Below are 26,208 nucleotides of genomic sequence, written 5' to 3' on the forward strand. Positions count from 1 at the left end.
CCGTGGTGTGCGGCCGAGGCCTGCGGCCTGCGAGGCGGCGGCAGGAGCTGCCTGGGCAGGGAAGATGGCGGCGTCGGGCTCCGGGGCCGGGGCCGGGGCCGGGGCCGGGCCGGGCTCCTCGGCCGGCGCCGGCGCCTCCAACCCCCGCAAGTTCAGCGAGAAGATCGCGCTGCAGAAGCAGCGGCAGGCGGAGGAGACGGCGGCCTTCGAGGAGGTGATGATGGAGATCGGCTCCACGCGGGTGAGCAGGCCGGGCCGGGCCGGGCCGGGGGCGGGGGCCGGGCCGGCGGCGCGGGAGCCCCGGGGTCGCCCCGCAGGTCACGGGGCGGGGGGCGGGGCCGGGGGCGTGTCCCCGCGCCCGTCCCCGCTCCGTTAGGTCAGCCCGTGGGACGGCGGGGCGGGGGCCCGCGAGGGGGTGCGGGGAGTGGGGCTGAACCGGGGAGGGGGCCCAAGAGTGGGGCAGGGAGCGGGGCAGGCCGGGGGAGGGGTCTGAGCTGCGTGGGGGGGCGGGGAGTGGGGCTGAGCCGGGGAGGGGGCCCGAGAGTGGGGCAGGGAGCGGGGCAGGCCGGGGGAGGGGTCTGAGCTGCGTGGGGGGGCGGGGAGCGGGGCTGAGCCGGGGAGGGGGCCCGAGAGTGGGGCAGGGAGCGGGGCAAGCCGGGGGAGGGGTCTGAGCTGCGTGGGGGGGCGGGGAGTGGGGCTGAGCCGGGGAGGGGGCCCGAGAGTGGGGCAGGGAGCGGGGCAGGCCGGGGGAGGGGTCTGAGCTGCGTGGGGGGGCGGGGAGCGGGGCTGGCCGGGGAGGGGGCGTGGGGGGGGGCCCGCAGCGCCAGGCAGCAGCGGAGGGAGGGGCGCGTTGGCTCTTGGGGGGGCGGGGGGGGCTGGTGTCTCGCCAGCCCCTGGGATCTGGCTGGGCTGCCGGGTCGGGGCGTCGTCCCCGCCGGGGACCCCGGGCCGAGGCCTGGTCTCTGCTGGAAGGGGCTGACAGGTTGTCGTGGGTGGCAGCTGGTTTTCCATTGCCGCGGGGGCCTGGCGGGGGTTCTTCCTGTGTGTGGGGCCGGGGCGGCCGGCCTGTGGTTGGGAACGTGGCCTGCGGCCCCAGCAGCTCAGCCCACGCCGGCTCGCCTCGGGAGTGCCACGAAACGGGAACGTGGTTTCCAAGACTGAAGCCGTGAGAGCAGCGTGGGTCGTAGGAAACATGCCGGACTGAGCCATCCTGCGGCAGCTTCGTGGTTGGGACGGCTTTTACTCACTGCCGTCTCCTGTTCTCTGCCCCGAAAGCTTTAGGCTGAATCCCAGGCAACCCTTCCCAGCTGCGCGCTCTGGAGCACCCTGCCGTAGTCTCCCACGAGGAGCGGAGTGGTGGAAGCCACATCCCTAGAGAGGCTTAAAATTAGACGGGGTAAAGCATGAGAAAATGTCATGTAGAGAACACATCTGCTCTGGCCAGAGGGGCCGGCCTGGGTGTGATCTGGGAAATGGGACCAGGGAGGTCCCCTCCAGAGCAGCCAGCCCTCCCTGTGGGTGTCAGAGGCTCGGGACCGACCCTTCCAATCAGTGCTATGTCCAAAGCGTTCAGAAAAGGCTCTGAAGTGGCTAAGAGTAAAGCCAGGCCCTGAGCCCTCGGTCGGGCGATGTTTCGGGCTGGGCTGGGAGGCAAAGCAGGAGGGGCAGTGCCGTGCCTCCACTGACCTGGCTCCGGGTGCAGGAGAAGCCTTCCGCCAGCAGCGAGGGAGACAGGTTTCCATTTTCCTTTCCCCAGCCCCCCATGAAGTCGATGGGGATGCATGAATATTGCCAAACCTGGGATCTGGCCAGCAGCTGGCTGCCTGAGTCTCTGGTTCTACTGTCCCGGGCTGCAGCCTAGGAGAATGCCATCAACTCATAGGGACATACGATGCTCCAACCAGATGTCCTCCTCAGAAGAGCTGCTGAGGGAGACAGAGTGGGGGGCAGGCACATGGCGGACAGGTGTTTGCAGCTGCAATTTGAAATACAAGACCTGAGAGATCCAGGGGGGCCTTTCCAGGTGGCGGGAGCTGCAGAGGATCTCACTCATGGCAATGAAGGGACAGGGAGAGGCTGGCATTAGGCAGTGGGGAAGCCAGCTCCAGGAGGCGGGTGGGATCTGAAAAGGAGCGGGAAGGGGGGGGTTTGAACAGGCTCCTGAATGGGGAGCATGTGGGCTTGAGTGAGGCTGCAGTGAGATGATCAAACCTGGGAGCGGAGTTCTGAGTGGGTTGCGCTCCAGGGACTCGGGAGGTCTGGCGTAGGGGGGTTTCAGCCTTCCCAGGGAGCGGAGGTGGGGCTGGGGCGGCCGCAGTGCAGGCCACATGGTGGTAGAAAGGAGATGCCTCGCGGGGCGTCCGTCACCAGGGTCACTGCTCCAAGGCCGGGTGTAATGCAGTTCCTGAGCCAGCTTCTTGGGTCCAGGCAGCGATTTGTCCCTCTGTATGCTGAGCCCAGCGCTCCCTGATGGGCCAAGTGAGCCCTGCCCCCAGACATGCAGATAAGAAATTAACAAGTGGGATGTCAACTTGCCTGGCGTTTTCAGACCCGTTTGGCTTGTGCTGGAACGCTTTAAGGGAAAAGCTGAGCCATCGCATCACTGCTAAGCCTGGTCCTGGCTGAGAGACTCCAGAGCCGTGTTTGCATAGTAAACAGCTGGTTAATGTACAGCAGAGCTGGGGGACCTGGGCAGAACCACCCTCCCTGCGATCCATGCCCTGCAGTGCTGCCCGGTGAGCCCAGAACTGGTTGGTCAGGAAGCGGGTGAGAGATCCAGGGCTGGCTCGTGGCTCAGGCAGTGCCTTCCGACGTTCCCTCAGGCATCAGGCGTTCCTCCGGGCTGCCCTGCGCTGGCTGAGGACAAGGGGCTGTGTGGGCAGCAGAAGCACAGGGCAGCTAGAGGAGGACTGGCAAGGAGCGTGGCAGGAGTCAGGGCTCTCTGCTGACCAAGTAGTTTGAGATGCTACCTTGGAGCACATGCTGTAGGGACCAGTCCTGCCCTGTCTCTGCATGTTAGGAACCTGATCCCTGGGAGCCCCTTCCCGCCTCCTGCTGGGCAGTGCTGGGAGAGGTGCCAGGTGTGCAGCCCTGCAGGGTTCCCGGATCAGGTGCGCTGTGTGGAGTGGCAGCTTCCCGTACCCCAGCCTCGCTCTCAGCCCCCCACCTGCGGGTGCAGAGGGGAGTTCCGTCTCCAGGGCCTCGACTGAGCTGCTGGACGCTGGCTCCTGTCACGAGCTGTCAAACCCTTCTGGGGCCGTGTTCGGTGCCCGTCTGTGGCTGTGGTGTTGGCACTATCTATAGTGCCCTGTGCGGGGCCTTTGTCTCACTGCTGGTTTCTTCCAGCTGGTGCTGTCCTCTCCAGAGAGCCTGGTTGGGATCTGTGGCCCTGTGCTGAGATGGGGGAGTCGTAGCTCCGGTGCCTGGGTGGGGAGTGGACCAGCTGTAGGGGTCAGGAAGGAGCCAGCACAGCAGCATCCCATGTCCCCGGGCCCTCCCTGTTCAGAAAGGGCTCCGCTGAAGATGTGCAGAGCCCCTGGGGCTGAGCGTGCTTTCTCCCGCCAGGGGCCCTGACATTGGGAAATGGAGCTGAAATCCTGAGCCCGTAACCCAGGCAGGCTCGGAGCCCTAATCCCAGAGCGCTGCAGAGACAGCTGGTGACCAATCTCCCTTTTTCCTGGGATCTGGCTTTTGCTGGTTTTAAGCTCAGGAATTTACGATCGGGGGGCTTCGTTGCTGCAGGGGTTTCTGACCTGCTCTGCTCTGGCAGCTCTTCAGCCAGGGCCGGGGGGGGGTCTGATGGGCGAACTGGCATTGGTGTCTCTGCTGCTACCGTGGGCGGCCTTGTCCCCCAGCAGACCTTACAGCCAAGGTGCTAGCTGTTGGAGTTGTGTGTGAGAATTGGCTTTTGTGGGGGTAACGTGAGATAGGCTGACAGTCAGTTCTGCAGTGGAGCCCAATGGCCCGGACTCTGGCGCTTGTTGGTGGTACTGGGCACGTGGTGGTGCCGGGTTGAATCTCTGCCTCCCAGTTCTGTGGGGCTGAGATGGAATTTCACCGATCCCTGCTGGGGAGAGGGTGGGGGTGTCGGGGTCTGGGTCAGTTTCTAGCTGACGTGTCCCCCTCACAGATGCCCGCTTCGCTTCGGATTCCAACTCGTGGCCTCTTTGCTGGCAGTCTTGGCCTTTCTGCCCTGAGCACGGGGGCTGTCTGGCCAGGAGAGGGCTGTGTCCTTGTGGTGCCTGCTCTGCCCGCCACTCCTACCCCAGCTGGCTCCCTGACTCGGCCACCTCCCTCACCAGGGTGCAGCGTGGCAGCCCCCTGTGCCAGGGCGCGAGGTAGTTGGGGCCTGCACTGCTGGCTGCCCTGAATCGAGCTCGGTGCTGGTTCCCTGCGGGTGCCCATTTCTCTCCTGCCCCTGGGGACAGGGCATGAGCTGCTTCCTGGGCACCAGTGAGTCATATTCACAGGCCAGAGCTCGACAAGCGCTGTGGGCACCAGCCTGGCTGGGCTTTTGGGACCCTGTTCAGGGCAGATGAGTCCCTAGAGATCCTTTGTCTCCTCTCATCCCCGGAACCTGCTCTCTGCTTCCTTCCCCAGGGCAGCCCCCGCGGAGCTCTCCCAGGGCAGCCCCCGCGGAGCTCTCCCAGGGCAGCCCCCGCGGAGCTCTCCCAGGGCAGCCCCCGCGGAGCTCTCCCAGGGCAGCAGCATGACGCGCTGACCTTTAGCCGTGGGGACTACGGGGCGGGGAGTTGGCCCGTGGCTTGGCAGCAGGATCCTGACTCTCTGGAGCTTGTCCTGGAAGTGGCAGTTGGGCCGTTGCCCAGCGTGTGGGTTGCAGCGGTGATCTTCCTGCTCATGTCACGAGAAGGATGAGGAAGTCTGGGTCTCTCCTGGCAGGTGTGTCCCCGGCCCCCAGCGGGAAGGGCTGAGAGGGCAGCGGGGTGGGCACCGTGCCAGGCCTGGGCCGGAAGAGAAGCTTCCAGGTCCCATATAGGGGGCTCCCTGCCCTTCCAGCTCTGGCCTGGCCTGGGCTGAGCACCGCCCTGGTCCCCTTCGCCAGAGGGAGGGTAGTGCCCTGCACCCCTTGTCTGAACCCCTAGGCAGGGAAGGGGGATGCTCGGAGCTGGGCTGGTGACCTGGGTTGCCGATGCCAGTGGCTGGCCTATCTTGGGAACCCAGCCTGGCTGAGCCGTGGCGCTTGGGGGCCAGGTGACTTTAGAGATGATGATAAAATATCCCCATGTGCTCCCAAGGAGCTGGCTGTCTCCGGGTCCCCATGACGGCCTGGCCTGGCCTGCAGCCCCACCGGGGCTGAAGCCAAGATGCCTCAGTGCACTCGCAGCTGAAGGACTGGCAGCAGAGACGTGTGCTAGCCCGGCTGCTTCATCTGCTGACGGCTGGAGCCAGAAGTTTCCTCTCCAGCCCCTCTGCCTGCCCTTCTCACCAGTGCCTTCCTCGTGCTCGCTCCGCTGCCGGCTCCTCTGCCCGCCCTTCCCACCAGCACCTGCCTCGCGCCCGCTGCGCTGCCGGCCCCTCTGCCTGCCCTTCCGCTGCCGGCCCCTCTGCCCGCCCTTCCCACCAGCGCCTGGCTCATGAGCCCAGAGCCTTGATTGTTTAGGCACCTCCCCAGAGCTGCCTGTGCTGAGCCAAGGAGCTGGCAGGTCTGTGCTGGGTTCCTGGGTTGCTGGGGGGCTGTCCCCAGGGCGTGGGATCTTGTGCTTTGCTCCCGTCACACGACCTCGTTGGGATGGCTCCGGATCCCGGCTCTAGATCATTATTTCTGAGCTGATCCTAGGCAATGGTGATATGAATCTGACGTCAGCCCAGGATTCGTCCCCCTGTGTGACTGCATCTCGTCTCCAGTTCCCTGGCAGAGAGGAGACTCCGTGCTCTCCAGCCTCATGCCCTTCGCAAGCCTGAGCATCCTGTGCCGCGGATCACTCGCACCCGGCTCGCAGCCCTCTCCCAGTCTGGGCCTGGCCGCGCCCCTCTCTGCGGCAAGGCTGGGGCTGGAGCAGCTGCTCCGTGTGCGAATAGAATGTTGGGACTGATTAAGAAAGTGAGAGAATAGGACAGAAAAGATCATGTTGCCTCTATCTGAATCCATGGTACACCCATGTCCTGAATACTGCGTGCAGATGTGGTCGCCTCTTCTCAAAAAAAATACATTGGAATTGGAAAAGGTTCAGAAAAGGGCAACAAAAATGATTAGGGGTCTGGAACGGCTGCCGTATGAGGAGAGATTAATAAGACTGGGAGTTTTCGCTTGGCAAAGAGACGACTAAGGGCGGATATGATTGAGGTCTATAAAATCATGACTGGTGTGGAGAAAGTAAATAAGGAAGTGTTATTTACTCCTCATAACACAAGAACTAGGGGTTGCCCAATGAAATTAATGGGCAGCAGGTTTAAAACAAATAAAAGGAAGTATTTCTTCACACAACGCTGAGTCAACCTGTGGAACTCCTTGCCAGAGGATGTTGTGAAGGCCAAGACTATAACAGGGTTCAAAAAAGAACTAGATACATTCACGGAGGATAGATCCATCGATGGCTATTGGCCAGGATGGGCAGGGATGGGGTCCCTAGCCGCTGTTGGCCAGAAGCTGGGAGTGGCCGACAGGGGATGGATCACTCAGTGGTGACCTGTTCTGTTCAGTCCCTCTGGGGCACCTGGCATTGGCCGCTGTTGGAAGACGGGACCCTGGGCTAGATGGACCTTTGGTCTGACCCTGTCTGGCCGTTCTGATGTCCCAGGGGGCCCCTCACCCGGCGAGGACGGCCCAGTGCAGCTGATGCCGAGTTTATTATTGGGGAGCCCGTGTCTCCTTCTCCAGCAGGTCACTGCTGCTCCTGGCTCATCCAGAGGGGGTGCTGTGGAGCTGGGCAAGCTGTGAAGTGGGGGGTGTGAGTTCAGCCCCGGCATGCTCCGTGCCCCTCCACCCCAGACCGTCTCTGGCTGGGCCAAGCTTCGTTCCTGGCCCGTCCCAAGGCCCTCCGTGTCTGTTCCAGATGCTGGGCAGAAGCAGGCTGGGCTGGTCCCTGTGTCCGCGTATCTGACTCCAGTCTGGCGGACTGGTTCCCAGTGGGAGTTGGCTCGCTAGTGAGAGCTCTGCAGCCCTGCCTTCCCCACGATGGGCATGGGAAACATGCCCATGGTTCTGCTCTGGAGCCTGCCTGGGAGCTGAGCTCGCTCCACTGGTGGTCGTGGCAGTAGCCCCATGCCCCCGGGGAGGGGGAGGCAGGCAGGCACTGCCCCTGGCTGCTGGCAGATGCTTCCTCTCCTTGCCATGCCAACAGCGAGAGGGCTGGGGAGGTTGGCCCCCAGCATGTGGCTTGCAGATCTGAGCAGCTGCCCCAGCGGGGGGCTCTCAGGGTGGCAGCGTCAAGCTGCCACCTGGGGCTTCTCTTCTCGTTGCCTGTCCAGCGGGTGCCTCTCTGCCTGGGCGTCTGCTGCCGAGCGTGCTGCGGCTTCTGAACCTCCATGCCAGCTTGTGCCGCTCAGCACCGCGGGCACAGGAACTTCCTCTGGGCTTCCCCCTCCCCGGGGCTGCTCGCACCCTGGTATCTCCAGCCTGCAGTTTTGCAATAACAGCCTCTCCTGCCAGACTTCCCCTCCTTCCCCTGCCCTTGATTTTGGGCTTCCCCAGAGCGCTGCAGCGCTGGGAGCCGGCCTGGGCCTGGAAGCCTCAGGCCAGAGAGGGAATGTGGACACTGGCTCTGGGCCAGTGCTTGGCGTGAACTGTCCAGCCACCCATTGCAGTCAGCTGGCGACTGCTGGTCAGGCGACTCGTGTTGCAGGGGTGCTCTGAGTCGCTGGAATGTGTTTGCCCGGGCCTGGGATGGGTCCCAAGTGTGGGGATCTGACCCAGCTTCGGGCGTGCGGCTGGATTGGGGTGTTTGGCGCCCGGGCACGCAGGTGTCTTGGTGCCTATCGTTTATTTCCTGTCAATTACTGATGGAGGAGAGGGCCTTCACTTTTATCCCAGGATTGTGTTTACTTTGCTGAGGAACCTTGTGAAGGATTTTCTGAAAGTCCAATTCACTATAACCACCGATCCCCTTGTCCACATGCTTTCTCGGCCCAAGTTTTCTAATAGTGCCGAGGCATGATTTCCCTCCACAGACGCCGGGTGGACTCTTCCCCGACTGTGCAGCTACGTCTCTGATAACTTCTTCACAACAGTTTCAACCAGTTTCTCTGGTGCTGAGTGAGGCTTGCTGGCCTGTCATTGCCAGGATCGTGTCTGGAGCCTGTTCTGTTCGCTACCCTCCAGTCACTGGTGCAGAGGGTCCGGTCCCAGCCTCTGGCAGTCGGAGGGTTAGGGGCACACAGAGGTGCGCCCACCAGGACGGCAGAGGAGTGGGGGTGAAGGAGCCGTGAGAGCGGGATGTTCCCAGCTGTAGCGCCGAATTGGCTGACAGGCATGAGGTGCTCAGGATGGGCTGGAAAAGCCAGCTGGGGGCTGTGTGTGGAGGGCCGGGCCGATCAGGACACTCAGCGCCCCCCTGATAACAGCATAGTCTAGTGGCAAGAACAGGGCCTGGGGGTTCTGTTCCTAGCTCCGAGAGGCCCAGGGATTAGATACATGGTCCTAGCTCTGCTGCTGGCAGACACGTTGCTCCAGCCCTTGGAGTGTCCCTGACCGTAAAGGGGCTTTGCCCTCCTTCTCCTGGGGGCTGCCCAGCCAGCTCTGACGCTGCCTCATCTCTCTCTGGTCCAGTTGCAGGCTCAGAAGCTGCGTCTGGCTCACAGCCGGGGACCCTACTACAGCGGCTCGCTGCCCAACGTCAACCAGATCGGGAGCGGCGTCTCTGAATTCCAGGTAACAGGCCCAGAAGCCCTGCGACAGCTCCCCCTGCGGGCACAGGCCGGCTCCACGCCCCTCCCCAATCCGTAGGGTCCTGTCCTATCGCCTGGGAGCGACCCCACCCGGCTATGGGGCTCATGGGAGCAAAGGGTCCTGGGAAAACCCAGGGGAGCGTCAACACAGGGCAGCATGCGTGATGCTCTGCTTGGGATAACAGGCACTGAGTGGGAGAGGAAGGCTGGATAATGCTGGTTCTCCATCATGCACAGGCTTCAACCAAGCCCTCTTGAGTGGGCTGGGAAGAAACCCCCCCTCCCTTGGGGCGCCCGCATCTGCAAGGCTACATGTGTGGAGTCTCTTCACCTGCTGGCTGCAGGGCCCTGGTTCTGGGTGTGCACAGTGCATGGGAGTCGGGGGGGCGTGCGCTGGGGCCGGTGGCCAGCTGTTGTGGGGGCAGGGGGGACAGCGGAGCCGGGCCAGCACTGCAGGGTTGTAAACCCCAGCCCCCGTCGTGCTCTGGCTCTCCTCGACACGCCCCCGAGCGACGCCCTTGTGTCTCTGCAGGGCCCCCTGCATTCGCCTCTGGACTCTGCGCGCAGCACCCGGCACCACGGCCTGGTGGAGCGAGTGCAGCGAGACCCCCGGCGGATGGTGTCTCCTCTGCGCCGATACGTGCGCCAGATATCCTTTAGCAGCGCTGCTGCCTGCTCTGTGGGACAGCGCCCGCGGCTCCGGGGCTGCCTCCCGGCGGGCTCCTGCCTGGGTCCAGGGGCCCAGAGCGCTCGGCTCGGTGGGGCTGCTTTGTGGCTGTTGTGATCACACGTGCCCTGCCACTCTGCTTCTTTATGGGCACTCTCGGCTTGGTCCTTAACTCTTTGCTCACATCGACAGCTCTCCCTACAGCCCGGCCTACCTGTCGCCTCCCCCTGAGCCCAGCTGGAGAAGGTAACTCGCCTCCCCCCACGCCCCCCTGGGGCGCCCATCGACGCAGGAGCAGCCCTGTTGGGTCACGGGGCTGCCAGGTCTTTACCCCTTCCCCCAGCCCACAGGGTCCCTGGCCCTGGGATACCAGCTGCAGCTGAAGAGTCGCTGACGAAATCTCCTTTGCAGAACCCGGCCGGTGCCCGAACTCCCGGGTAGCTGGCTGCAGGCTTCCTGCTCCCTGCTGGTGTCTCTCATGGTCTCTTCAGCCAGGCAGAGAGGGGCTAGTGGGAGGGAGCGACTGAGACTGACACAACACGTGGGGCTGTCGAATGCACAGAGTAAAACCAGGAAGCTGGGCTGATTTCGCTTCTGTTCAGTAATCTCAGGAGTTACCTGCCATGACCCTGGGTTCCGCGATCCATCCCCGTAAGCTCCCACCGGAGCCAGCTGCCTGGGCGCCCTCTGTGACTGGACGGGGCTGGGGGTCCCCTCGCTCCTGAGCGGAGCTGGTGGTCTCCTCTGGACGTAGAGTTTCTAGAGGGCTGCTCAGGCCGGAGCTTCCTGCTGCAGCAGGGGGAGGGACGGCTGGGCTGGGCCCGGCCCAATAGGCCCTTTCTGTGGAAGGGACCAGGCCCCCTTGTTTGCCATCCAGTGGCAGTCCCAGCATGTGTCCTCTGGAATCCCGGAGGGGCTGGGAGAGCCCTGCCAGGCATGGGGCCGTGGGGAGGGGCCTGGTCCTTTGCTGGGCACTCAGCAAGGCTAGTCAGGGAGCAGCTCCAGCTGAGGGCGAGAGGCATCCAGCTGGCCGAGGGGCTGCAACTCAGCAGGGACCTTCCAGGGCTCTCCCAGGGGCTTGGAGCTTGGTGTCTGTGACACACCAAGGGCTGGCCAGAGCCAGGATCAGACGCAGAACAGCAGATCCTTGGGCTGCTCTCTGACTGGGTGTGAATGGCTTCGGGACAGAGCCAGTGTTTTGGCCTTGGGGAGCCTGCCACAGCTGCCAGCGTCCGCTTTGCAAGTGGGCCCCGCCCAGGCTGCACCGGCGACTTGCCAGGAGCCCATGATCTGTAGATAATGGAGCTGTTTGCAGCCCAAGTCCCAGCGGGCAGCGCTCCTGCGTGGCCCAGGCTGCGGGATGGCACGTTACCTGCTGGGACTTGTCTTCCTGCTGGAGGGGAGTAGTTAACTCTGCTCCTCGCACTTTGGCCACCTCGATCTGCTTCTCTGTTGATCCATCTAGAGGGCAGGTGCCGGGGCATCTTCCCCGGGAAGCCCTGGTGCCCCAGTGCCAGCGGGTGGCTGCCATCCCGGGCGATGGCCAGGCAGAGCCACTCCCCTCTCCTGGGCCAGACTGGTCACTGGTTCCCTGGAGAGGAAGGGAGCTTCCACATGTACCTGGTCCCCTCCCCTCTTCCATCAGTGGCGCACGTCAGGGGCTTTCGTGCTGCTTGTTTGTCCTGTAGGAGCAGGTGTGTAGGGGAGACGGTTTGTCTTGGGTTCCTGGGCTTGGTGCCCTTTATATCCCTGAGATCCCACTGGTGGAGATGTCGCATCGCTTGGGGGCTGCCTGGGAGACTGGCAGGCGCAGAGCTCTGCGGGCTCCTCCCAGCTCTGCTGCTGAGCCCGTTCCCCAGCCCCCCAGCAGCCTGCATGGCCCACGGTCAGCCGGAGAGCAGCTCTGGGCACTTCACATCCAGGCTGCGGGTGGCCCCAAGTCCCGCAGGAAGCGGGTGGGGGTGGCACAAGGTCCCAGGGGCTGGATGGCTTGTGGGGCTGGTGCGGGATAAATCTGGGGGGCTCTGTCTGTCTCTGGACACGCGTGATGTGCAGATGTGGGGCTCACCTGTGCTTGCACTGGTGGAGGACAGATCTGCGTGTGCCGCTTCCCTCCCAGAGCCTGGCTCAGCCCCCAGCCTCGCAGCCAGGGGCCAGTCCCCTCTCTCCCTGGGTTGCCAGAACCTTTCCCAGGTGGAGGGACCAGCATTTCCAAATGCAGCTGTGGTTTGGCCTAAACCCCTCTAGCAGGCTGGTTGCAGATCGCCCCGGGGGGCAGCTGCCAGGATGCTTCCCGCTGGCGTGTCTCCTGGTTAAACACTGGCTGTGCCAGGGGACACAAAGGAGGCCTCAAAGCCTGGAACTGCTCCTGAGAGGGGCTGTTCCCTTTGGCCACAGCCTCCCTTGCATGGGGCCAGGCTGTCCAGAAAAGACAGTGGGTCGGGGCAGACAGTTGGACCTTGTGGGGAACAGCCCAGGGGCCTGTCAGCAGCTCCATGCTGGGGCTTGTGCTGCCTCTGTCGGGAGGCCTCGTGAGCCCTGGGGCCCAAAGTGCCTTCTGGGACTGCAGCCGGCCGGGGCTCTCCCCAGGGACCGGCCCAGACTGACTGTTTCTCTGGTGAAGGCCGTGCAGCCCCCTCAGGAGTGGCACTGAGGCTGCCAGTGCTTGTCCCAGCCGGCGCTGAGAGCCAGGCCCCATGAGGGTGAAACCCCCTGAGCCCAGAGGGTTAGGGAGGGTTTCGGATCACCCTCCAACAACCAGATATCTGGGGGTGCTTGCTCTGTTGGGGGGCATGGGCATGGGGTGCCCCAACCAAGGTTTGCCATGTGTGGAGCAGATCCAGCCCCAGGTCCGCAGGAGCATCTGGCACCAGGGCCCCTGGATGCCACCTGCACCCAAAAGAGCTGACTGAGGCAGGAATCTCTGGCCTAGGGGAGTTAGGTGCGGAGCTCCCAGCAGTGCTCCCAGCTCTGCAGTGGGACGTGTGCCCAGCACTGGTCCAGCTCCCTTTGGCACGTGCTGGCCCCGCCCATTGAATTGTGCAACCCAAGGACTGCTCGGGCAAATGCCCAGTGCCTCGTGGGTGCCCGGAGGGGGTGTGGCAGCAGGAGGTGCTGCACCGAGGGTCATTCCCCCCCTGCACACAGAGCAGCTTGGACTCCTCCCCCCCACCTTCCTAATGCCCTGGCTTGGGGTAGCCACTCGCTGCGCATCCCGCTGCTAACTCCCCCCTGGCTTGAGCCTTTCCCTCTCCGCTCTGTTGCATTCAGTCCTTTCTCTGCCGGTCACCTGACACCCCTCTACTGCGCCTCACTCAGCACCTGCCCCCCTTCATGGACTGCGGGAGGAGGGGCAGCTCCTGGCATAGAAGCTTCTGGCTCCCCTCAGGATTGGCAGTACACGGGGAGCCTCTGGACCAGGAGCCCCCGGCTCCCAGGCCAGGTTCAATGTAGCTGTCTGTGGTGTGGCGCCAGGCCATTCCCCCCGCCGAGGTCCCTTCTGCTGCTACGCTGCGGGGCCCAGTGGTGGTGGGTTCTGGGCATGTCACAATCCAGCCCAGGGGAGACCCCTTAGTGCCCCCCATGGGGGGACTCTCCAGCAGAGAGCTTAGCGCTGGCCAGGGGAGAGCAGTGAGGGTGGCGATACTGGGCCACCTGCCCAAGGAGGGCATGCGGCCGCCCACCCCAGCCCCATGGGGCTGACGCTTGGGGCCCTTTGGCAGCTTTGCATGAAGCTGTTTCAGGCTCCCTCTCTTCTGAACGGGAGCTGCCATGGTCCTTGGAGGGCGGGGCTGCTTGGCTGGCGCTGCCTTGTTAGGGTGTGTCTGAGAGGAGGCTGCCATGGGGCACCCTTAGGTCAGCCGTGCCCCCTGGCACAGCGTTGCATGGCTCCCTGGCCATGTCCTCCCATCTGGGCCCCAGAGCTCCAGACTGCCTCCTCCCCCACTTGCAGCTGGTACCTCGCCCTGCTGCCCGCCTGCGTTACTAACCCTTCCCCGCTGCCCGGATAGGGCCCTGTGCCCATTCCCTGCCCCTCAAAGTAACCTGCTGTTTTTCGTTACAAAGGACCATGCCCTGGGGTAACTTTCCCATGGAGAAAGGACACTTGTTTAGGCTGCCGTCGGCTCTCAACAGGTGAATGGTTTTTGATTCCGTTCTCTCTCTCTCCCTCTCTATGCCCGAGCCATCCGATGCCGCAGCCCCCAGGGGGCTGGGCAGGTGCTGATGGCCCCTGGCCCAATGGCCAGTGTCCGGTGGGGTCAGGGGGATCTTGACCCCCTCCCCCCCGATTGGTGACTGGGATGCTCAGGCTGGGGTGGCTCAGTGGAGCTGCGGTGATTTACACCAGCTGAGGATTTGTCCCATGTCCCATTGCCCTTCATAGCTTGGTTCTCGGGTTCATGTGGCCACCCCACCTGGGCTGTCGGGGATCACGGTGGGTTCAGTAGCCCGCTGAGGGGCCAGTGGCCGGGACGCTTGTGCCAGGTGTCTGTTGCCAAGGGGGCAGGGGGCTCCTGAACGGCTCTCTGGGCTCAGGGCAGTGCCCTCTGTGAGATTCTACCGGGTTCGCATGCCCAGCTGTGCCCCTTTAAAGACACGGAGCTATCTAGTAACAGGGCTCATGCGTCCCTGGCCTTTCTGCCCCTCTGAGCACGGGCGCGAGCCTGTTGGGCAGGGAGGGCGGGCACGCTGGGCCTGACGCAGCACACAGCCCAGGCAGTGACGGGTCAGCCCACTCAGTGCCCCAGCCAGGTCTTGCTGGCCATGCTGCTCAGAGGGGATGGAGCAGCTGTTGGGGTAGGGGGGAGCCTTCTGCTGGCTCCTCTCTAGTGCAGACCCTGGGGGCCCACTGCCTATTCATGGGCTTAGGAAAAACGAATTGGCCCAGCCTCCCCAGACCTCTCAACCAGCACCCAGTGCCCCCTGGTAGCAGTGTCAGCAGGGAGTGAGTGGGCCCTAGAGCCCCGGGTCTGTCCCTTGGGCGCAAGGGGGCTGGTGGGCATGTCCTGGGGTGGAGCCTGCGCTACGGAGCCAGCACCTGTCACGAGCCCGGAACTGCCAGGGGAGACCCAGCCCGTCGGCAGGAGAAGAGGATTCTTGCTGGCCGTGGCCACCTCCGGCTGGGGTGAAGGGGCGATCAGCAGTGCAGCGCTGCCGAGGCCCTGACCCAGCTCGTCCTGTCACAGCAGGTTAATGGCTTGTGTGCCGCCCCAGGGCGGTTAAACTCTCCTGCCGGGCGTCCCGTTTCCTGAGCAGGCAGAAATGCCAGCTTGGGTCTGCAGCCCGGCCTTTCAAGGGCTCCAGTTATGAAACCCTCCGCAGGCAGCGTTGCCCAACCCCCATGGAGCAACAGGCTGCAACGTGCTGCCAAAGCCCCGGCCCCTGCTGCAGCCTGCCGGCATGGCTGGCAAGGAGCTGCACTCTGCACCCTCGCCTGGCAGAGCCGGGCTGTGCTGTGGGCAGGGGGCTGGGCCCCCCTCCCAGCTCCTCTCTCCTGCCACCTGGTGACTGGGCCCGGTGGGAACTGGCAGCCGAGGCCCTGCAAGTGCCTGGCTGGCTGGGCGAGCCTGGAGGAGGCTGCAGCTCCAGGGGCCTTCTGCAGCGGCTGGAATCCTGCAAGTGTCGGGCAGGCTGGCCTTGGGGAGCTGCCTCCCCCACCAGGCCCTGGGTGGGAGGAATGGGCCAGTTAGTGGCCTTGGGCACCCCAGGGGCTGGGGAGAAGGAAACCGTCACCGGCCCAAGGGGGAGTTTGGCACAGGCAGCGAGAGCTGAAGGCAGCCTGCCCTGCCCCCAGCTGATCGGCCCCTGCCCTGCCAGTACTCTGTGCCCCCCACGTCCACCGGGTCTGGTCTGCCCCACAACCGCCCTGCTCCAGGCTGATCTGTGCCCACCTGGTCTGCGCTGCCCCCCCCGCTCCAGGCTGATCTGTGCCCCCTGCACCCACCTGATCTGCCCTGTGTGCCCCCAATCTGCTCCAGGCTGTTCTGTGCCCCCCACCCCGGTCCGCCCTGTATCTGCTCCAGGCTGATCCATGCCCCCTGCCCCCAGCTGGTCTGCCCTGCCCCTCTACCGCCCTGCTCCAGGCTGATCTGTGCCCCCCGCGCCCAGCTGGTCTGTGCCCCCTGCGCCCCCCCCCCCATCTGCTCCGGGCTGATCTGCCCCTGGCTGATCAGGCCTTGCCCTTCCCCAGCTTGGTGCAGCTGCCCTGAGGTCACAGCAGGGCGGGCTCTAGCCGCTGCTTTCCTAGCCATCCTTGAGGAGGCACTGGGTGTGGTGGGGTAACAATTAGCCTCTGTGCTACAGGGGCTTTCCCCCGAATGGGTCCCAGGGTGCTGTACAGCCCCTGCCCCTTTGCTCCTGAGCTGCTACCATCCCGGGCTGTTTAGGACAGGAAATGAAGGGGGGACTGAGGGAGCCCAGCCGCCCTGTCCTGTGGCCCCGCTTTGGGGGACTGGTTCAGTGCCCTGGTGCAGCCGTCTGGCTCCCCCAGGCGCCGTGCGTGGGCTCAGCATCGGTCCCCAGTGCCCACCGTGTGCTGGGAGCGAGGACAACGTCCCCATTCGTGCTCCCGGGGTGCCGCTGTGGGGCTCAGTGCTGCCGTCTCGCCTAGCGCAGGGTTTCGTTCCTGTGGAGGCTGCGCCCTGGTGGGAGGAAGGCCTGGCCCTTGGGGGCTGTGGGGAGCGGGAGAGACTTTCCTGCCTGGGAGCAGGCTGGGCCCCTCAGCTGAACAGTATCCCCCTTGTGTGTCGTTAGCTGGAGTAGCCTTCCCCTGCCCCCTCCCAGTGCCCCAGGCTGACTCTTTAGGAAGACAATGCATGCGTCTCCCTGGGGCCTCGGGGAGCCCCTTCTCTGCAGCACATGCTTTGTGCCACCCCAGGAAAAACAGCTCCAGAGCCTAGGGTTGGGGTGGCTTCAGGATGAGTCCTTGTGTGCACAGCGCCTCCCCCAACAGATCCTTCGCTTCGCAGCCACCTCTGGGCTGGAGCAAACCCCCCTCTGCTGGGAAGGGCCCGGGGTGGCCCTTGTCCTGAGGAAGGGTCTGGGTCCTTTGGTGGGGACTTGACAGCTGCCTCTAGAAACAAGCAGAGATGTCCCCTCCTGTTCCAGCTCACAGCCCCCCCCGCCTGGCCTTTCCCCCAAGGGACGGCGAGCAGAACATTGCGGTACCCTAGAGTTTCCTTAAAGCTTAGCTGGGCCAGGGCAGCTGCTGGCTCGGGAAGGGGTTCCCCAAGGGCTGTTCCCCTGTAGATACCTGTTGTGATTCACTGAAAACAGTCCCCTGCCCTGTGCTGTCCCGTCCCCGGTCGTTGTCCCAGCGGGGGTCTCCTCCCTCAGGGATCCCTGCGCGGTCTGAGCTCCGATTGCTCCCGCATCATCCCACCAGCCTGCTCTCATGAGAACGACCCAGCAAGCCTCAAGAAGCAGGAGGCGGCTTTTGACACCACGAGAGCCAGGCAGCTTCCTGCTGAGCGCGTGCAGGGAGGGGCGCGTGGATTCCCCAGCCGGAGGGCGGGAGGGTTCCTGCTGCGGCAGGCATGCTGGCAGCTCGCGCTCCTTCCAGGATGCACCAGCCTTGTTGGGCCCTGTCTCTGCCCAGGGGGGTCTGACTGGGGCCTTGTCTTTTGCCATTAGAACAAATTCGGATTCGGCGCTTCACACGAGCGTGATGAACCCCAGCCCGCAGGACATGTACTTGGGCCCCTCGCAGGGTGTCCCCCCTCCCAATCGCAGGAGCGGTGAGTAGCGCCCCAGCCCTGCTCCCTTGGCTACTGCAGCAGGCGCACGTCTTGGCTCCCTGCCTCTCCCTGCCCTCCTTTCCCGGCCTCTTGCTGCTGCTTTGTACCCTGGACCATGTGCAGGCCGGCTGAGTCTTGGGGTAGCCCAGGAGGGCAGCTCTGATCGCCGGGCCGCCTGCTACGATCGGTGCCCTGGGGCGCCAGCCTGACGGCAGGTGGATATTCTTTGCTGCTGGCTCCCACAGGCCAGGAAAGGTGCAGACTTCCCCGCCTGGTTGTATCTGCCAGGTCCATCTCCTAGCCTGGTCCGAGAATGGCTGTACCACGTCTCCCCATAGGCATGTCTAGCTCAGCACCCCCTTTCCTGCTGCACTGCGTCACCCCAAACGTTCATCCTCATCTTCCTTCCACAATGGCTCGCCCGTCAGGCAGCTGGTCCGAGCTCTGCTACTTGGTGCCCCGTCTCTTGCACTGCCCAGCTGGTCGGGTCTCCTGCCTTCTCTCCCCAGGGGTGTGGCTGGGCATTGGATCACATGGGAGGTCCCCAGCAAACCTCTCTCTCTTGCAGAGCTGCCCTCATCCCCCTGCTCCTAGCTAACCATGTCACCATCCCTATTTCAGGTTTTCTGGACGGGGACGTGGACAGTAAAGGTAAATATTCCATCCCTGCACACCTCGCCTGGCAGTCACAGTGGGGCATGGAGAGAGGTCTGATCCCAGCCCACGGGAGGGGGGCAGTGCTCCTGGCCACTGCAGGGCTGGGAGCTTTAGGGTTGCCAGGGGAGGGTGGCACATGCTGCTTCATTGCCAGGGGCAGCGAAGGAGAGCTCATGAGTGAGTGAAACTGCATCACATCACCTAAGGGGCCTGCAGGCCTGACAGAACTACAGTTCCCAGTGTGCACTGCTTCATTCAGGATGGAGCATTGCATGCTGGGACCCGTAGTCTCTTGGGACCATTGCCCTCTTAATGCCAGGCATGACTGCTGTTTAACAACACTCCCAGTCACCAGCGCCCTGGGGTTTGGCGGAGCTGGGTGCTGGGCTGGCCCCCTCTGCACAAGGCTCACCCCTGCCCTTCTCCCCTTGCCAGTGTTTCTTTTCCAAGTGCCTCCCATCGAGGAGAACTTCCTGGATGACAACAAGCACTTACTGAAGCCCTGGGACACCAAGAAGGTGGGTGTGGGAGTCCTGGGGAGGGACTGCGCTGCTCTTGGGGGAGTCCAGGGGGGATGCCCCAGTGGGTTCCTGGTACTAGTGAGGGGTATGTGGCGGTGGGAGGGCTCCCCGTGGGGCGGGGCTGGGCCTGTAAGATGGGGTGGGAGGTCCCGGGGTGGGGAGTGGGGCCATGCCGCTCCCAGTGCCCGCACAGTTCATCTTGGCTGGTGCTGTGGGTGCCTGCCTCTGGCGCCCGGAGTGTTGCAATGTGTGTTCACCTCTCTCCTGGCCAGAAACTGCCGGCCACCTCTGCTGGTCGGGGGGGCGGGGTGAGGGTGGCGGGAGGTGAACGCCCTGCCCAGGCTCACCCCCACTCTCTGTCTCTGATTTCCCAGCTCTCATCGTCCTCGGCCAGGCCCAGGTCCTGCGAAGTCCCTGGGATCCAGTAAGTCCTGTGCCCGGGTGTGTGACGCTGCCATCATAGTCCTGCTGCAGAGATCTCCCAGCACCTCGCGCATTGCTCGGCCCCTCGGGGCAGAGTCTGGGGGTTGTCGTCTCCCTTTCACCTGGGGGGGGAACTGAGGCACAGGGACTTGCCCAAAGCAACAGAAGTGAGTCCATGGCGGAGCAGGGAACAGAACCAGGAGTCTTGCCTCACTAGGCCACACTCCCTCCCGGAGCTGGGCCCAGAATCCAGGAGTCCTGATTCCCAGTCCCCATCTCTGACTCTGGTTGCTCGGGAGTGTCGCCTTTGCTGAGCAGCATCTCTCTTTCTTTCAGTATCTTTCCATCCCCCGATCAGCCTGCCAACGTCCCACTCATCCCCACCGCCCTGAACACGGGCGGTTCCCTCCCCGACCTCACCAGCCTGCACTTCCCCTCCCCACTGCCCACCCCCCTGGACCCCGACGAGTCGAACTACCCCAGCCTGAGCGGAGGGAGCAGCACCGGTAACCTGGCCAACACCATGACGCACCTGGGCATCAGCAGCGGCATGGGACTTGGGACGGGCTACGGCTCCGCAGGTGAGGGCTCCGGGCTGCTGCCTGGCCTCCTGGCAGAGCCACAGCAGTCGTGCTGCCCAGAAGAGGAGTCGACCTGTGGCCGTGCGGGCAAGGGCTGCGTAGGACTCCTGCTGGGCTCCTTCCTCCTCAGAGCCCAGTGCTGAGGATGGGACATCAGCCGGGCTGCCCAGGCCCATGGGACTTAGCCAGGGCTGAGTTTGCCCCTCAGTCTCCGCTTGGCCAAGGGTGGTGGGTGTCTCGGATCCCCGCGGAGCAGAGCTGGGGGGATGAGCAGGCCCCAGGGGGTCCCTGAGCATGTGCTCGGAGGGGGCTGCTGGTGCTGGGAGGTCGGGGGGGATTGGGGCTGCAGCCTGGATGTTACTGAGCAGCTGCAGCGGGGTCTGGTGATTCTGCACCTCCAGCAAGCTCCTGCCTTGCCCCTGTCCCAGGTGGGGACGGAGAATGGGCTAAGCTGGGCTCCTCCCCCTGCAGCATCTGGACACATGAGAGCCTCTCAGGTCATTTCAGCATCAGGGTTAGCAGGACACGAGCTGGGGCATCGTATGAGGGAAGAGCTGAGCCCCCCTCATGGTACGCTCGCCCCCGGGACCCCCAGTGCTTGCCCTGCAGAAGGGAGCTGTCAGGTGAGCAGGACCCGCGCAGCCCAGCCGGAGCTGCGTCCCTCGAGCCAGGCGCCCGCTGGAGGGGGTCTTGGGCCACGATCCGATTCCATTGCTGGGTTTGTTTGTTTCTGTTGCCGTCTCCATCGTTTTGGTTTCCCCCCCCTCCATCCCGCCCAGGGGGCGGAGCCTCGTCGCGTGCTGATTGCCATGGGTAACGGTGGTGTCTCTTTTTTTTTTGTCCCCACAGGACTTACCTCACCTATGCAGAGCTCCCTGAGTAACCCCGCCCTGCAGTCCTCGCTTAGCAATCCCAACCTGCAGGCCTCCCTGCGCTCCCAGTCGCTGCAGTCCTCCCTTAGCAACCCCTCCCTGCAGTCCTCCCAGAGCAGCTCCTCCATCCCCTCCTCCATGAGCAACCAGTCCCTGCCCTCCTCCCTCAGCACCCCCTCGCTCCCCTCCTCCCTCAGCACCCCCTCGCTCCCCTCCTCCCTCAGCAGCCAGTCCATGCAGTCCTCGCCCAGCAACCCCAGCCTGCAGGCCAGCTTTAGCAGCTCCTCCTACTCCCCCCTGGTGCAGGCGTCCATTAACACGTCGCCCCGCCGAAGGGCCCCGCTCAGCCCCCTCACCCTCCCAATGGGCGGCGACTCGAGAAGGCAGCACCCCAAACAGTTCTCACCAACAATGTCACCCACATTGTCCTCCATCACCCAGGTATGCATGATCCATCATCATGGGCCGCCCTCGCCTCTTTCAGTTCCTCCTGTTGTCCTGTTTTTGCCATCCTCATCTCAGTGGGAGGCTGGGAGCCGTAGGGCGGGGAGCTGGCGCCCGGCGATGCCCTGGCCCCTCGCGGGTCCCTGCTCCATGGGGTGCTCGGAGAAGTCAGAGATGATTGTGTGAATTCGGGCTGGGCAGGGTGCTGCACAGGTGGTCTGCGGTCGACAGACAAGTCAGAGGGTGGGGAAAGGGAAGCCTTGTTCTCCCTAGTCACAGCCTGGGAACCAAGGCCCAGAGAGATGCACTGACCAGCCCAGGGAGCTGGGAGCAGGACCCTCCTGTCCCGAATCCCAGCTCTTCCGCTGGTCCTGTGGGCCTGAGGTAGTCTCCAGCTGGCTTGAAGGGAGCCAGTCTATCTGGGAGCCAGTCTGGAGGGTGTCGGTCCCAGGGCACAGCAACCCCCCTGTTGGGCCAAGCTGTGCAGGGAGGCAGCCCCAGGGGCCTGAGCGTGCTCTGGGACAGGGCCCTCAGCTGGGGCGGGGCCGGGAATCAGGGAAGCAGCAGCTGCTTGGGGCGCGGAAGATTCAACGTGGTGCTGGGTGTGAAGGCTTCTGTGGCTGCTGCCCCCTGCTCCTGAGGCAGACGGGGGCCGGCGCGCTCTCCCCAGCCACAGGCACTAGCAGCAGGGCGACGGCTGGGCTGCGCCCCAGGAACCAGGCTTCCGCGGGCTGTGGGGGGGTGCACAGAACTCGGCTCCAGCTGAACCCTGGGGCAGCATGGCCTCCTGCTGCTGCCAGGCTGGGGAGTAGCACTGGCGCCCTGTGCCCTGGGGATGGGGTAGAAATACCCTGCAGTGGGGTTGGAGGTAGGGGGGTCTCCCCCTGCACATGGATCTAAGCACAGACCTCCCCACAGAGGGAAGTGGCAGGGGTTGATGGGATCCAGGGACCTCGCTCCTTGTGTCCCTGGAGATTGGTCTTGGCCAGGGCGTTCTTAATTCTGCCTCTCCTGAGCTTCCTCCCCCCAGTCTTGCTGGGATGGTCTGATGACCCAAGCGAACGCACTTCTAGCAGGGGAGGGAAACGGGTGCATTTCCCTCCCCTGCCCGCCCACAGATAGCTGGCCAGAGAAGTGAAGCCTGGATTATCTGTCAGGTGCAGGGGGTGTATTTGCACAATTAGCCGGTGGAACTCTCTGCCACAGGATCTCGTTGAGTCCCAAGATATAAGGGGGTAGACCTATCCAAGGACCTTGAGAACATGCCTGGTCCTGGTGGAGGGTAGGGAACAAGGGGAAGGCTCAGCACCCTCCTGGTTGGGCCTCGAACAGACAGGCCCGGGGCTCCTTCACCTCAGAAGGGTCCCTGAAGCAGCTGGTGCTGATGACTCAGGGACAGGAGAGTGGGCCAGCGTCTTGCTCCAGAGGTGGGGGCCGGGTGGTGTCTTGCAAATAGCCTTGCAGTTTAGAAAGAGTGGGACCCCTGGGCCTGATCCCTGCCAGCCTTGGTGCCTGGCTGTAACCCTTGCCGTGCTGGGTGTTTGCAGGGCGTGCCATTGGACACCAGCAAGCTGCCAGCCGACCAGAGGCTCCCGCCATACCCCTACAACCAGCCCGGCCTGCTTGTGCAATCCCAGCAGCCCCTGCAGCAAACTCAGAAGCCCCAGCACCAGACGCAGCCAGCCCGGCAGCAGCAGCCCAGCGCGCCCACGCAGCGGCCGTACCTCTCGCAGTACCAGCATAATTCCTCACTACAGCAGCAGCTTGGCCAGCCGCTGGGCGACTTCAGTGTGGGCAGCGTGAGTCCCAGTGTGGGCTGAGTCTGCTGGGGGGCCCTGGCTCCCGCCCCGGAGCGATAGGAGCAGAGACCCTCGTGGGGCTGGGGATGCTCCCCGCCAGACGGGCTCCTTCCAAGTCACCAGTAACGTAGCCGTTGAGCTGCCCAGGCCTAGCCCACCCGACACCAGCTGTGTTTGGGCCACGCTCCTGGAGTGGCTGCTGGTGCCAGCCTGGTTCCCGGCCCTCCAGGCTGCTTCTGGAGTTTGCTCTTTGCCATCTCTAGGCTGCTTTCCCCCAGTCTCTGGCCTTGCCCCCCAGTCAGTGCTGGGATCTCTGGGAGCCATGTTCTGAGCGCCCGCCCTGCCCACGACTAGCCTGCGGGGCTCCTGGGGGGAGAGGTTGATGGCACCGTCTCCAGCTCATGGCAAGGGAGGTGGAGTAGGGTGAGGCAGGACTGGCTTGCGCCAGTGGGGGGCACAGGCAGTGGGAGCAGGGCAGCCCCCTCTGCAGGATTGGGATTTCTGTCACGCCTGCTGCCGCCCCCCACCGCCGGCGATTCCTCACCTGTGGCCGCAGACGCCGAGGGGTAGAGGAGGCTGCCGGGTTGACTGGTCCCTGCAGCGGGTTCCTCTAAGTCAGTCTCCAACCTTTTTACACCCAAGATCACTTTTTGAATTTAAGGGCAACCCAGGATCTACCCCGCCCCTTCCCTGAGACCCTGTCCCTTCCCCAAAGCCCTGCCCCACTCACTCCACACCCCCCTGCCCCCATCACTCGCTCTCCCCACCCTCACTCACTTTCACTAGGCTGGAGTAGGGGATTAGGGTTTGGGAGGGGGTGCGAGCTCTGGGCTGGAGTCGAGGGCTTTGCAGTGTGGGAGGGGGTTCTGGGCTGAGCCTGGGGCAGTGTTGGAGTGCAGGAGGGGGCAAGGGGTGCAAGCTCTGGGAGGGAGTTTGGGTGCAGGAGGGGGCTGGAGCAGAGTGTTGGGGTGCAAGGGAGGTATAGGGTGCTGGCTCGGGGAGGGGAGTCAGGGCTGGGGCTTGGGGTGAAGGAGGGGGTATAGGGTGCTGACTCCGGGAGGGGGCTGGGGCTTGGGGTGCGGCCTTTTGCCGGGCAGCACTCATCTCCAGTGGCTCCTGGTTGGTGGTGGAGTGTGGCTGCCGCTAAGGCAGGCTCCCTGCCTCCCCCAGCCCCACGCTGCTCCCGGCAGGGGCCAACGTGCCCCTGTGGCCCCTGTAGGGGGCGGGCAACGTGTGGCTCTGCACGCTGCCCCTCTCTGCAAGCACTGACCCCACAGCTCCCATTGGCCACATCTCCCCATTCCCGGCCAATGGGAGCTGCGGAGGCGGTGCTTGCAGGCAGGAGCAGCACTGGGAGGGAGACACCCGCCCCTCCACCTGCAGGGCTGTGTTGGCCACTTCCGGGGGCGGCGTGGGGCTGGGGCAGGCAGGGAGCCTGATGTAGCGACAGCCCCGCTGTGCCGCCGGAGATCGCGATCGACTGGGAGATGCTCTAGGATCGACCCGTCGGTCACCACTGCTCTGAGACGTTCTCCTTTTGGCCCAGGAATCCTGGCTCCCAGTGCCGTCTCTGCCCACGGAGCGGCTGCCGGGGCCCTTCTCCTGGGCGAGTCACTGAGTCCCCCGCCCCGTCTCTCCCTGCAGCTAGAGCAGTTCAGCATGGGCGAGAGCCCCCCGGGCAGCTTCCCGCTCAACCACAACGCCTTCCCCGAGGACCTGGGTGCCTTAAACTACCACTCGGCAGAGAGCCTGGGCTTCTCGGCCAGCGGCAGCAGCTTCCACGAGCCCCATCTCCTCAGCCGGCAGAACCTGAGCAACTGCAGCCGCCATGGGCCCATCCCCAACATCGTCCTCACAGGTGCGTGGGTGCGGAAGCGCGCTGGGCCTGGGCTGGGGTGCACCCCGGCTCAGGGGCTGGGCATCTTCCCCTCCGGACCACCAAGCGCTGCGGGGCCCCCTGGCACCAGGCGGATTGCGCGGTGGAGCGAGTTTGCTGGGTCTCAGCCCAGTTTGCGAGGGGACGGGCGCCCCTGGCCCAAAGACTATCCCGGTTGGCCGCTGGTCAGCAGCAGAGCCACGCACAGCATGGGTCATGGAGGCCAGGCCCCCCTTACGTGGTTCCTCCAGGGCTGGGCTGAGGTTCCTGGGCAGTGGGTAGGAGGAGTTTGCCCTGCTAGTGGAATGCAGCTGGGAGCCAGCGGGGAGGGTGGCTGTGCTTTGCAGAAGGAAAACTGCTCCCACTTCCCAGGGCCCCCCAGGATGCTAGGCCCCCCTTGCCGGCAGGATGGGCTCTCCTGGCTGCCCCACCACCACACACCGTCCTGCCTTGGGTCTGACCCTTCCTCTCCAACCCCAGGGGACTCCCCGCCCGGCATCTCCAAGGAGATTGCGTCGGCGCTGGCCGGGGTCCCCGGCTTCGAGGTGGACACGTCCCTGGGCCTGGAGGAGGATCTCAAGATCGAGCCCCTCACCCTGGACGGCCTGAGCATGCTGAGCGACCCCTACGCCCTCCTGACGGACCCCGCGGTGGAGGACTCCTTCCGGACGGACCGGCTGCAGTGAGGGGACCCGCCCTGGGCAGGCAGCAGAGGAGTGTGGGGGAGGAGAGAACAGACTTCGAGCATCGCAAACAAGCCTGACTTCCAGGGACAAACCGCCAGCCCTGGCCCTGGCGCTGCGCCCACCCTCGCTGCCTCGTTCTACATGAAACTTCCCAGGGCCAAGAGCACTGAGCAGCTGGGCCCAGGCGCCAGGACTCCGCCAAGAATCACTCGAAGCCGGGCCAGTGCCAGCCTCTGCTCCCAGCAGCAACCCCTTGCCCTGCACTGGGAGGTGGCCAGGGCTCTCCGCCCGCTAAGCAGGGGAGAATGTGGGGTCCTCTCGCTCTGTGCCAGAGGTCCAGGGGACCTCTACTTCTGTGAAGGATGGAGTCTGCGTCCAGGGACCTCGACCCTCCAGCTAGATGAGGGGTGGTGATGAATCCAGTGTCCCCGTGCCGGAGGGAGTGGGCCTGTGATGGGGGAGTCCAGGGTCCCCTAACCCCACGGCCAGGGTTGCGGTGAGCATGGGGCTCTGTGCCCCCAGCTTCCAGGTGACAGTCTGTCCACATGCTGGCATGGCTGCATATGCAGCCCTGGGCTGGCCATGTATGTAACTGTTCTGTTAGCTAGTGACCTGAGCCCCAACGCTCCGGGCATGGGGTTTGGGTTTGGGGTTTGTTTTTGCTAATCATAATGTTTAAAGACAAAATTTATCCCCCCGTCTTTCCCCGCTGAGCTGTGTGTACCCCGTCCCCTGCTGAGCCATGTACGGGGGCCCTGCCCGGGGGCGGGGGAGGACAGGGCTATGTATAAAGCACTTGTAACTTTGAATCCTTGTCTGTTGTGAGGTCACGTCCTGCGTCTGTGTTGGGGGGGCCCTGGGGGGGGGAGCAGATGCCATGGGGCTGAGGGAGGTGGGGACCCAAGACCTCTCTGCTCCCCGACGGGCCCCTTGCTGTGGAGGAGGAAGCCAGAGTGATTTATTATTATTATTATTATTATTATTTTTTAAATATATTCTCTGTTCATTAACGACATTGCATTAATGTGTGGGTGATTGGAGAGATGTTGGGGGGTGGTTGGGGGGGCAGTGGGTCTGGCGGAGTGAGGTCCCCTCGCTCACA

The 26,208-nt window shown here is 64.1% G+C and overlaps 1 protein-coding gene across 3 annotated transcripts; it reads left to right on the forward strand.

Moving 5' to 3' along the window:
- The first annotated feature begins 9 nt into the window (after window positions 1–9).
- On the forward strand, window positions 10–25,915 carry CRTC2 (CREB regulated transcription coactivator 2). Of its 3 annotated transcripts, none has more exons than XM_037883627.1 (14): window positions 10–241; window positions 8,726–8,827; window positions 9,377–9,493; window positions 9,696–9,757; window positions 13,577–13,645; window positions 17,144–17,247; window positions 17,869–17,898; window positions 18,340–18,422; window positions 18,800–18,849; window positions 19,185–19,429; window positions 20,279–20,742; window positions 22,293–22,544; window positions 24,189–24,402; window positions 24,901–25,915. In XM_037883627.1, exons 1-14 carry the CDS (start codon window positions 65–67, stop codon window positions 25,104–25,106), a joined length of 2,175 nt encoding a protein of 724 aa, XP_037739555.1. In that variant the 5' UTR covers window positions 10–64; the 3' UTR covers window positions 25,107–25,915. The 3 variants fall into 3 exon arrangements, with proteins under 3 accessions (XP_037739555.1, XP_037739556.1, XP_037739557.1); XM_037883628.1 differs by having other exon boundaries at window positions 8,732–8,827; XM_037883629.1 differs by lacking the exon at window positions 13,577–13,645.
- The last annotated feature ends 293 nt before the right edge of the window (window positions 25,916–26,208 follow it).

The sequence above is a fragment of the Chelonia mydas genome, chromosome 24 (genome assembly GCF_015237465.2).
Source record: "Chelonia mydas isolate rCheMyd1 chromosome 24, rCheMyd1.pri.v2, whole genome shotgun sequence".
Taxonomy (NCBI): domain Eukaryota; kingdom Metazoa; phylum Chordata; order Testudines; family Cheloniidae; genus Chelonia; species Chelonia mydas.

Excerpts from the sequence above, each read along its gene's own strand:
- CRTC2 (XM_037883627.1), top strand. The coding sequence starts at position 65 with ATGGCGGCGTCGGGCTCCGGGGCCGGGGCCGGGGCCGGGGCCGGGCCG. Across the intron at positions 18,423-18,799 it reads AGCCCTGGGACACCAAGAAG|CTCTCATCGTCCTCGGCCAG; the intron begins GTGGGTGTGGGA and ends CTGATTTCCCAG. Across the intron at positions 20,743-22,292 it reads CATTGTCCTCCATCACCCAG|GGCGTGCCATTGGACACCAG; the intron begins GTATGCATGATC and ends GGGTGTTTGCAG.